Source organism: Botryllus schlosseri, chromosome 1, assembly GCF_051294905.1.
Source record: "Botryllus schlosseri isolate E-star chromosome 1, Bs_hap1, whole genome shotgun sequence".
Taxonomy (NCBI): Eukaryota; Metazoa; Chordata; class Ascidiacea; order Stolidobranchia; family Styelidae; genus Botryllus; species Botryllus schlosseri.
Window position 1 is genome coordinate 32,440,791 of NC_137236.1, and position 12,174 is coordinate 32,452,964.

General features: G+C 40.9%; 1 protein-coding gene across 1 annotated transcript; it reads left to right on the plus strand.

The window, feature by feature from the left end:
• Positions 1–1,910: 1,910 nt before the first annotated feature.
• LOC145438076 (uncharacterized) lies at positions 1,911–11,761 on the plus strand. The gene is made up of 3 exons (XM_080315469.1): positions 1,911–6,699; positions 8,806–8,908; positions 11,514–11,761. The coding sequence occupies exons 1-3, from the start codon at positions 5,252–5,254 to the stop codon at positions 11,613–11,615; spliced, it is 1,653 nt and encodes a 550-aa protein (XP_080171595.1). The 5' UTR covers positions 1,911–5,251; the 3' UTR covers positions 11,616–11,761.
• Positions 11,762–12,174: the final 413 nt, after the last annotated feature.

Below are 12,174 nucleotides of genomic sequence, written 5' to 3' on the forward strand. Positions count from 1 at the left end.
AAAGACGATGATTGTCTGGTTTGATACAGTTACACTTATTAACCGATAAAACAGGGGCAGTAACAACGATATAAGTTGACATATCTCGATACTTCCTTTCCCGTAGTCGTAATCTGTTCGTTAGCCCATCGTATGCGTTGTGAGGAATACAAGACATTCAACTGTAAACGCGGACGCTGGAATGTGCATTATTATTAATATTAAATCGCATGCTGGGTTTCTCTTTCCAAGTCCGGGTACCTATTGGTTAGGACGTTACACAGCTGTGCGATCATAGATATTTGAATTATATATTTGCCAAACTAATATATTTCCCATGTAAACTGCAAATACCGGTTCCGCATTGGCGCTTTCGCTTCTGTGAATAGCTACTTTTTGGTCCATTTTTCCATAAAAAAAACTCGGAGATCAGTGTGCACTGTCGAATTAGCGAGAGCGATACCACAAAGCCGTCAGTGGTCATAATGTGGCCTATGATCATGCTCGACATTTGCTGTCTATTTAATGAAAGTATTTCATGCAGAAAATCTCATCATTTGTTACGAATGTGCTGGATAATAAAACAATTTCTCAATCTACTCAGAATTGCTCCGCGGAAGGCGCTGGAATGAATTTCAATTCGTAATCATGCACAATAACACACTGTCCAATTTTGCACTACGATTAAAAGACTAAAGCCGGGAATAGACGATCCGTGTGGAGTGCATGCGTTTAGTGGGATTAGTGAGATTGCGTCATCGCAAGGGTAGTAAACAATATGCGCTCAGCCGTGACTGTCAAGTATCGGTGATCATCACCTGCACAGTTGAGATTGTTGGGGATATTCACAACTGTATATTGAGCTTGATATTATTGTCGCTGTGGTGTTTGAGCTTGAGGGTCCATTGGTTTAGAAGTATGCTCTGTTTTTAGAAAAGTGGTGAAAATCTCAAGCCTTAGGAATAAAAATGTTGAACTTTTAGGTTTTCTGGCTGCTTTTATGTCATCCCCATTGGATTCTGAATGTTAATGTGTACAATGCCGAGCATGCAAAGACCCCGTATACTTTACATATCTTCAAGTCCAAATCCCAGAACAATATCACGCCAAATTGTGTTCCTGGCTACCTTGTTATAGTAGTCTGGATTGGTGTGATTGTACTGCTCTATACACAGGGGTAATTAGATTCTCATCTTCTATATTATTCATTTTGTGTTACAACTGAAAATAGCATGATTAATCACTGCAACTTCAGAAAGTGCGATGTCCCGATCACGCGTGCGAGTTCTCACACTTTTGCGCTTGCTGCTCCTTATTTTTTCCTCGTCCCTCTTCTCTCTCACACGCATCCGTTTGAGAAGAGAAATAACAAGATAAAGACACGGACGCGGTAACGGATCGTCTATTCCCGGCTTAACAACAAAGAACGTGCATTTGCTCATTCAATTCAGAAAGGAGACGGTGTTTCTCGGCGTGCTGCATGCGTGCCTCCAAATCAGGGGCGGCCAACCTTTTCAGGCAAAGGGCCACATTTGATTGACGAACCATTGCGCCGGGCCACTAGTCGCTCCAAGCGCAAAAATATTTCAAAGTTCGTAGGTCAATAATATTGTCACTTGACTATATTGCAGGCCTTCATAGTTTCATAGTCGACGGTCTTTCTGCGAGCGCAAACGCAAGGTCGTATATGTTTAACGACACTTTCTATCGTAATCGCGAATAATAGTTACACTCAATCTGATACTTTAGGTGTTCTTTCATTTTCACAAAGGGGTAAAAATATTAAAAGCAACATGACAGCATGTTGCGCGAAGCGTGTAGAAAATACTGACTGGAGTCGGAGTCTGTGAGAATGACCCTGACTTCGACTCTGACTCCCAACTTCGCTATCATGAAAACATTTGCTTTCAAAGAGTTGTCAATAGAATTCTTATGTACAACCAATCACTGTTATTAATAACCATGAAGATCAGGTGTGGCCAGCCCGTGGCACGCAGGCCAAATTTGGCATACGAGAAGGTTAGGTGTGGCCTGCAGGGTCTCGAAATTATTTATGACATCAGGTACAATTGCATGGCCAACCAAAATTTGATTAGCATGAGCGCGAAATTTGATGATGACTAAAACAACAGTTCTGACGCATTGACGTATCCAGGGGCTAGCCACATTTATCCCAGATCTTCGTATATGACCATAAAGTAGAATATTTCATAGCAGATTTATTTGACTTGAAATTTTTCTCGGTACTTCACATCGCATGATTCATTGTCACTAGATTTCTTGCATTCAGTATTTGAGCCCCCTTCTGAAAATTATAAATAGGCTACATATTATTCACAGAATTGAGTCTAACTATATTCGAAATTAGGAGATAACGTGTCGTCCAACATGTGGTTTCGCTTGTGCACTCGCAGCGAGATCGTCGACAAAACATTTGCCCAAAATGATAAAGGCATGTTCACTGATACCGTCGATTTTGCTATGTCTAAACAACGAATATTCCTGTCCTTGCCAAATGAGCCTAGTGGTATACAGATGCGACCCCCACATATTTATTGATATAATTCAGTCAATATCTTGCAAAAAAAATTTCGCGCTTCATGCGACCATGCAAATTTCTGAAATAGGGTGCTGAAAAAAAAGTCCAGTACCACTGGCACTGACCTACTACGGTATGTTCTTGATGTGCAAGTTGAATGCTGCATTTTTTGCAGATGACTTTCTCAGGTGCAGCACCTAGTCCTTAACTTGTCTCAAAGTGTGCTGCTTCCATCCCGTAATGACTTCTGATGAAGGCCTAAAATGCCGTGTCTGAGATTGTGTCCTTCTAGTGCATTGATGCCTGGTAAAATGTAACAGCTAACACTCAGCAGGTATATATATCAACCATGCTGATGCATGCACTTAATGCATTTCTTTTCGTTCGTGAGGCTTGGGTCACGAGAAGTTGAAATACCGCTCAGATTTTGGTCACACACTGAGCATTTGTGGAACCATTGCGTTACGGCAGGGGTGGGCAATTATTTCTCTCTTCGGGGAAAATGAATAACAGAAAATACGTTGGCGGGCCGAGTCAAAGTGTTCAACTAAATTCTCCAGCGTATTAATTGTATTTCCGAATTAAAAGCAGTGAAGTACATTGTTATGCGTTGATATTTGATAATGAGAGAATGACAGTTAACAAAACCGATAATCTATATATATTTTCCGTCATAACTCGAAACAATATTAAACATGATACATTTTGTTTTCTCTTTAATCCGTGTCTTTGTAGTAAGACGTTTAAAAGTATTTGGGATTCTACAAAGCTTATTGTCTTGTTCGCTGCCTTCCGAACTGTTGCGACTTGGTGTAATGACATGAGGCGGTGCTTTTGGTCAAGGTTTCCTCGCCGTCGAGCATGTTGGCGGCACACTTCGCAGAGTCATATGTTCGCCGAAACGTCATGGTCAACGTCTTGGTGTGTCGTGACGCGGTAACGGCCGGCGGCGAAATGTTGATCTCTATGAATTGAGTGTTACTTGCAGAGAGAGGTATACCCATTTTAAAATCATAACAATTAGCCACGATAAGTCGCGCGAAGCATGAAGGAAATTGGAATAACGTTTTATAAATATCTGAAAAATGCTCTATAATTTATGTTAATTTATGAAATAATTTTGGGCAGCCTTGGAGCTCGGGCCTACTCTGATTGGGGGTTTGGGGTGTGGCAGTTGCGGCCCTGTGTTTAGTGCTCCATGCCCAGGGGCGTAGACAGCGGGGGATAATCGGTGTCCAATATCCCCCTTTCCCAAGCTCAAACTCCTCCTCCTCTTGAATCCAAAATCTAGCTCTCTGTTTATCTTAGTATAATCACTTAATGCTCATTCGTGATTAGATGCCCAATCAGCGTCTTCACAGAACAATAAATGCGACGGTACCCTTTTTTCTCCTATTCCTCTCTCGTCTGTGACAGCGGGAGTAATTAGCGTATCACTATAGAAATAAAACATGGAACGTCAACGACCGATTTTGCAGCTTCGTTCCGCTTCGCCGAGGCTGGAGTGGAGAATTGTTTTGCGTTTCGCTTTGGTAATTAGGTCATGATACCTCGCTGTCTCTCTTTCTGCCGTTATCTTAGCTTATGGGTTGTGGTGTTGTATTTAAATCGTACAACGTGGTTATATATATATATACGGTATGCGAATGATGAAGTCACAAACACAAGGAAGATTATCTGACCATTGCAATATCTGCATTTGTGTATACAATCAACCTCATGAATCGGTAAGAACTGGAACATCATTTTTTGAAGCATTCTCCTTTCTTAAAAAACACCCCCCATTTTTTGAAATATCCCCCGTTTTTTTTTTCTCGGCTGGCTACGCCCCTGTCCATGCCGTCTTCGAATTTCAGCTTTCGGCGTTCTTTTATGACATGCCCGTTCATTATTTATGGATGATGATGTCTCGTAGTAGAAACGAGCATTGATAGACTTTACAAAACAGGTATTTCGAAACATTGGCCTATCACGAATCAATTTGCATTACAGACAGGGCAACGCGTTATGTGACAATGGCAACAAAGAAGGTTTGAACTGAAATATATGCTAAGAGTGTCTTCTTGTGACTTAGATTGTTACAACATACTTTGCTACATTTTCTTTATTTTGAATCTGGATTATGCCTGTGAGCTTGCGAGGGACGTAAGCTGCGTAATCGCGGCATATTAGGCTTCAAAGTAAACCAATCTCCGTTCCAGTTCAGTTTATACAGCATATAGTTTTATTCCACGCAGCAATATTCAAAAGTAGGTTTTATGTTTTGACTTCCAAGCAACGGACCCGTGGGCCGCACTTTACCCAGGTCTGCATTACGGTGTAAGACTGTTCACATGCTGGTAGCCACAGTGAAAATTAAAGGGGAGGGGAAAGGAAACATTGTTCTATTAGATGACATCACTGTATATTGCACTGTGAAGAACACATAAAATGACCATGTGTACTATTGACTGGGAGAGACCAAAGCCCGTTTTCTATATTTTCCCGTGACTTGGAGTTACTTTCCATTCTGAAGAAAATCACTTGAGTCACTTTTTGGATTGATTAGACTTCTACTCGAGTTATTGCGCATGACTAGAGACATTACATATGTCCTTATTTAATTCATCTCATATTTTAATAGACCGTGTCTGGTGTCTCAATTTTCTTCTAATGATCTAGCGATACAATCATAAATGTGATATATGTTGGAAAGCATTTACTCGAAAAGAGAATCTCAAGCTTCACAAGGATATGCATGCTGGTGTCAAAAACCAAAAGTGTGATGTATGTGGAAAGACATTCACTAAGAAGAATAACCTCAAGACTCATATGAATATACATTCTGGCCGCAAAAATCATAAATGCGATGTATGTGGGAAAGGATTTACTCGGAAGGATAGCGTGAAGCTTCATATGGAAATACATGCTGATAGAAAAATTCATGAATGTGATATATGTGGTAAAGCATTTACACAAAAATATGGCGTCAAGCTTCATATGAAGATACATATTGGCGTCAAAAATCATAAATGTGATATATGTGGGAAAGCATTTACTGCTGAGGTTAATCTCGAGAGTCATAAGGATATGCACGCTGGTGTGAAAAAGCAAAGATGCGATGTATGTGGAAAGGCCTTCTTTACGAAGAATAACCTCAAGACGCATATGAATGTACATGCTGGCGTGAAAAATCATAAGTGCGGTATATGTGGAAAAGCATTTACTCGGAAAGGTAGCGTCGAGATTCATATGAAAATACATTCTGGCATCAAAGAACATGAATGTGATATATGTGGGAAATCATTTTCACAGAAAGGTAGCGCCAAGATTCATATAAATAGACATCTTGGCATCAAAAACTATAATTGTGATATATGTGGCAAAGCATTTATTCATCAGAATCGTCTCGAGCGTCATATGGGTATGCATGCCGGTGTCAAAAACCATAAATGTGATATATGTGGGAAAGCGTTCAGACTGAATGGTGGACTCAAAAATCATATGGGTACTCATGCTGACGTCAAAGACCAAAAATGCGATATTTGTGGAAAAGCATTCAGTCTAAAGAGTAAAGTCAAGCTTCATATGGATATGCATTTTGATATGAAAAACCATGAATGTGATATCTGTGGTAAAGCATTCAGTCTGAAGCGGAACCTCAAGATTCATGTGAATAGGCATTTTGCCATGAAAAATCACGAGTGTGATATATGTGGGAAAACATTCACTCATACGATCGAACTCAAGTGGCATATGGAGATCCATACTAGCATCAAAAATCGAAACTATGACTGTCCCATATGTGGTAGAGCATTTACTCGGAAGAGTTGCCTCAACGTTCACATGGATGTGCATGCTGGTATCAAAAAGCATAAATGTGATATATGTGGGAAGGAAGTTACTGGAAAAAGTAACCTCAAGCTACATTACGCTGCACATGTCGGAATCAAAAATCACAAATGTGAATTATGTGGGAAAGCATTCAGCTGGAAGCTCGACCTCGGCCGTCATATGGATATGCATGCCGGCATCAAAGTTCATGGATGTGATATATGTGGGAAAGCATTTACTAAAAAGGATCACCTCAAGATTCATATGAATATGCATTTTGACATCAAAAACTATCAGTGTGGTATATGCGCGAAAGCATTTAGTAATCCGGGTAACCTTGTGCAGCATCTGAACATCCATGCAAAATAGTAGACGTATATACAATGGGAAGTCTACCCACCTTCAATGCTATTATTTCAAATCAAAAATATTGTATAATTAAATTTTTTTTCATCTCCAATAGCTTCGCTTCCAAAAGTGGAAGTCGAGCAAAATTTGATGTGCAGCGATATTTTCAGTCAACCACACAAGTAAAATTTGAATGAAAACTCCATTTTTGAACGACCCTAACATGCATGCTGTGGAAAAAACTATAGCCGGAATATTTGTCTGAAAGAATTAATTCATTTAAAATAATTTAACCGCCATATTACTATTCATTTTTCACAGCCACCAAAAATTTTACTAATTTGCTCTTCAGAGTCCACCTAACATAAACGCATTTTCTTGCGTTATTTTTGAATTGTCACAGGTCTTCAAATTCCTATGATTGAATGCCCAGTGCTATTCCCATATACAGTTGCAGTAGACACTAGACCAGGGGCGGGCAACTTCTCCAGTCGGGGGGCCGGATATAGGAAAATTAAGTGCTTGGCGGGCCGGATTGCTGGATCGATACATTATTCGCCAATTTAACCACATCTGCAAGGAATAAGTCGTATTTAACGAATGTACTTTAACGACAGCAATGTCGCTTCAAAGCCATTTCTCGTCGATAATGACGAAGACAATGTGGATTTGAGAATAGCATTGTCATACAGGCGCCACCATGTCTGCTTCTATCACATCAATCAACACACGGCGCAATCCTTAATTAAGATTTCAAGGCGTTGGATAACCCTGGTACCCCTAATTTACCAAGATATCAATTCATTAGTGTTGAGTAGGTGACGAGATAGCATCGTTGTTCAACAATCTCTATATTGAATTATTGCGGTCCGCGTCATCTACGAAATTTGAAAAGTGGCCCGCGACCGTTTTCGAGTTGGCGACCGCTGGTATAAGAGGTGCCTTACAAGGGTTACCATACGTCCTCTTTTAAGAGGTATTGTCCTCTTTTTGAAAATGTCCTCGGATGACGTCCACATGTCCTATTTTTGGGATTTTGTCCTCTTTTTTGAGAATTTTAGTTGAATTTATTGCAAAATCGACTGAGATACAGTAATTTAGCACCGAAGTAACGCACCAGCGGCTATTTCGGGAGGTGAGCCGGACAGTTGACCCTTTTTTAGTCAACCAACTGATATTGTGAAAGAAAAAACTATTTTAGGCGCGGAGCGAGAAAGTTGACCTTTATTTATTTTAGTCAATCAACCATGAAGTAGAAAAAATTTACCATTTTTCAGGATTTTCCTCCGGTTTTGCAAGTATGAAAATTTTGAAAAGTGCCCTTCAGATTTCCAAAATAGGGTAACCGTAACCCTACGTCTTACAAAAGCCTAGAACTGGGCCGTGCTACAAGTCGGCGGTTACGGAATGAAAAATAAGGCTTATCAGCATGGTGTAAATGACCTTTGTAGTCGACAAACACCCTGATTACCACAAACGACATTAGGGCATTAGTAAGTAGTGAGAAATCTCGGCAGACTGGGGCCACGGGCCACACTATCATGTAAGATGGAAAACTCCCCGCGGGCCGGATCCGGCCCGCCCCTGTGCTAGACAGTAGACATGTAAACTGTAAGATGGTTTCTTACTGAATAGCGGTACTCCATTTCAACTACTGCTAAGTAACCCTTTGGGAATATCACTAGAATGCTTCGCTTGTAAATGCTTCTTTATCAAATGATCTCTTCAAGGCATTGTTCTGTTTCTATTCAGGTCTTGTGAAAAGCAACTGCTGGTATAGCTGTTTGTGACAATATTCCGACTTGTCATTATGGTGTTCCTTATCATTAAATGTAGTTGTTGCCGACTGTTATGTATTGTTTACATCTATCATTTCATGTCATAATTTGGTCACCAGTGATCAACTTCGTCTATTTGGCTCAAGGTTATATAAAGCGTCCGTCCTCCGTTTTTATTGACCATTTTCCTGTGACGTTTAATTAAGTTGTAATCTCATTCTAGCTCACCACGGGCTAGATCACCACGTGCTGACAAGGTATCTCTTTTGGATCGTTTGTACATATTTCCTAATATACATTTTCATTTGGAGCATTTGACTGTTGCTGTATAACAACGTTTTGCGTCAGTGTATATCCGGTTAAGGTGTTTCCGCGCGTAAAAATCGGAAACAGCGGATTTGAAAGCCAGTCAGAAGCAGTAATATTAGTGGGAAACATGTTCAATGCCCATGTAAAATCCTACATAAACACTTGTATTGCATCATGTGCTACAGAATCTGAACCGAATGTGTTGTGCGTCGGTGGGTAAGAAAGGGTCATAGGACAGGGGCTCCTAAAGTATTCGTCGCGAGGGGACCAGAGCGGTGAGCGATATTTCAATATGTATGTGATATTTGTTGAAATTTTTGCAACAAAAAATTCTTCGCTCGATTTTTATAGATAGCTTGTACTTACATGTCCGAGGTCACTGTTTTGGGTACTATAGCCTAATACACGAAGAAAACTCGTTACTGCAATAATGGCTTGTCGACGTTTTAGTACAGGGGTGGGCAAACTACGGCCCGCAAGAGTCAAAAGAAACTTCTTAAAAATATTGATAAAATGCGTACTAAAATCGAATTAATGCAGAGACTTGAAAAACCTTTTTCTTGGTATATTTCCCCACGATAATCCAAAGGCAGTGGTTGTCAAACTGAAGGCGAGCCCCTATTGGCGGCGTGAAAGCATCTGAAGGGGGCGCGAAGCTGAGCTCAACTTTAATTTTCTTCGCGCTTCGCGCGATTTGCATACAGATCATGAGTATTAATCTGTAGTTAGTCAGAATTTCATATTTAAAAATCTCTCATCCGCAGTGGTTGCGTTTTGTGATATGACGATAAGAGGGGGGATGCGAAGTCTTTCACCATCATAAAGGGGCGTGTCTTAAAAAGTTTGAGAGCAACTGTTCTTAGGTAAATACCTGCTTTTTTACTTTTTATGTTCAATTTCTGGCGCGACAGCTCGATCTCAGGGCCCGAGCAGTTTGAAAGGTTTCAACTGCTAAAACATCACAGAAATCCCAAACGAGATTGACATAATTCGGATAACGGGTGTGATTTCAGTTTGGCCACTCAGTTTTAATTATTTCAGTGATGTGCATGATATAAAAACGAATAGCGCGTGTCTTCGTTCTCTGTATGCGTAGAATTGGTGTATTTATATTTTATCTACACACAGTAGAAGCGTGTGTGAAGCTAACATTGTTATGATGCTGTCAGCATTGTGTGTCCTGGAACTGTACCAACAGTGGTATTAGTAAATACATGAACAGATTGCTGCTCAGTGCTCACAGATTCAAATTTCAATCCTGTTTTAAGAATTGGGAGTTGGGACAACCGACTTTCATCTCTATAGTTTTAACAAATTGGTTATTGAGGTCGACCAGCGTATGAAATCTCGCCACTGTTTCTGACGCGTGTACGGTATCATCAAAGCAATGTTTCGTTTTTCTAAATAAGCTTATATATTATCTCCATGTCATCACTATATAATCAAATAACAATATTGTGTTTTGGTGTATAATCCGAATTTTATGGGTGCGGCCCGCGAATGGATTCAGATGTTGAATGCGGCCCGCGAGCTCAAAAGTTTGCCCACCTCTGTTTTAGTAACACACAAATTGCTTTGAATTCACGATAAGGCTCATCCAATATTGGTTTATCTGGAGAACAGTGTCGGGGACGGTTGGGATGCTTTAGTGTAGTGCTGTGCAACTTGCTGGCGTGGGACTATGAGACACTGGCATTTCGAGGCCAACCCCTTCCACGCCAGAAGAAATGAAGTTTGAGCCGACGTACGTCTTGGTCAAGTGCGATGCCAAAACGATCGGCGTCGATAAAACCTTGACCACAAATGACCGCCCGTGGTTGGCCTTGAACACTGATAGGTCTGGTCATCGAAATGGTGGGCACCAAATAGTCCCGTCGTTGCAATCTGAGTAGAAAGTAGCACAAATGCGATCCGAAGAGGAAAGTAATGCACCCCAATTCGATATCGTGTTCGTCAGAAATGTTTCTTAGCTGCGTTTCGTACAACTGTTGTCTGCGCGTTCTCTATGTTCTACATAGCACACTAATAATAACAATGCATTCCTTTTGGTGCACGAGGCTTGGGTCGCGAGATGCTACTAAAACTCAGATGCGGGTTGCGGTCTAAAAAGTTCAAGAACCTCTGTCATAGATCAGGATTTCTGTAAGTTTTTTTTTGTTCTAAATAATAGCAACCTTCCGCACACTCGACGAGTGGATTTTGACTATACTCGAGTGGTCGCGTAGTCTGTAATTATCGCCAAAGTCGAATGATTTAGGGGTGCATGAGCCTGCGAATTTCCTGCAAGCGGTCTGTGAATAGAAATACGTGCCATTATGTTGATGAATGTCAGTGATTATGGCTGTAACCATACAGGGCTCTGGAGTCGGAGTTTCGCTCATTTGACTTTGATAGAGTCGGAGTCTCTTTTAAGCATGACTTGGAGTCGGGTCGGAGTTTGTAAAATGCTCTCGACTCCGTCCTCTTTAATATTTCTTCAATATGTAAAACAAGTGCTTTCAAAGTTCTCTTAAAATTGCTAATAATGAATAAAATAGGATTTGTGTGTATGTACCAACAATCATAGTTATTAGAAACTATTGATAAAACTGGACATTTATTGCAAATTGCAATTCAATTGGTTATAGAGGAAAAAGTTGCAACAAAATCTCGACCAACACAAAACTACTGATACAGTCACAAATTGGTTAAATTTTCGGAATTGTAAATGTCTGTCCCGATTCCGTTGTGCGCGAAAGCGTAAATAGGTCACTCTCGAAGCCACGAGCTGTGACGGCACAGTTAGTCTACGACGCACGTGTTCTCAGAGCCCGCATATGGAGGTCGGCGCGCTGGCGCGGCAGACGTAAGATAGACAATTGGCTCCATTTCGCTTCATTTATTCTTTCTATTTCTTATTGAACCGCAGTATCATTGAACCTGGTAAATCTACAAGTTTCTGACCACTAATTACTACTATTTGGCTGTTCTGTGCTAGTAAAGAAAGCTCCTTGGATCTGCGTGTGTGATCAGGATTGCAAGAGTACTCAGAGCGGTCATTAGTCAGTCAACTAGTGCGTGCAACGGGAACTGTAGCTGTAGCGTCGACTCCGATCAAGCATTATACCAGCGTGTCTTGCAACAAGTCGTTGCAGCGACCGCTACAGTCAGAAACTTTACCAGCCATAAAGTTGAAAGTCGGAAAAGTTGAAAATAATGGAAGCTGAAGCAACGTCGGAGATAGCTGACGGCTCAGCCGTACAAAGTCAAACTGTGGCAACGTCAGGGAGTGCTGACTGCCCAGTTCCACCAAGTCCAGAGAATGTTAAAGATGAACGTGGAAGTGTCAAGAAAGAAATTGTGGACCAGATCCCCGCGAAGAGCAAGTCAGTGGGTTCTGATGTTCCAACCAGTAGTGACGGCACTTTC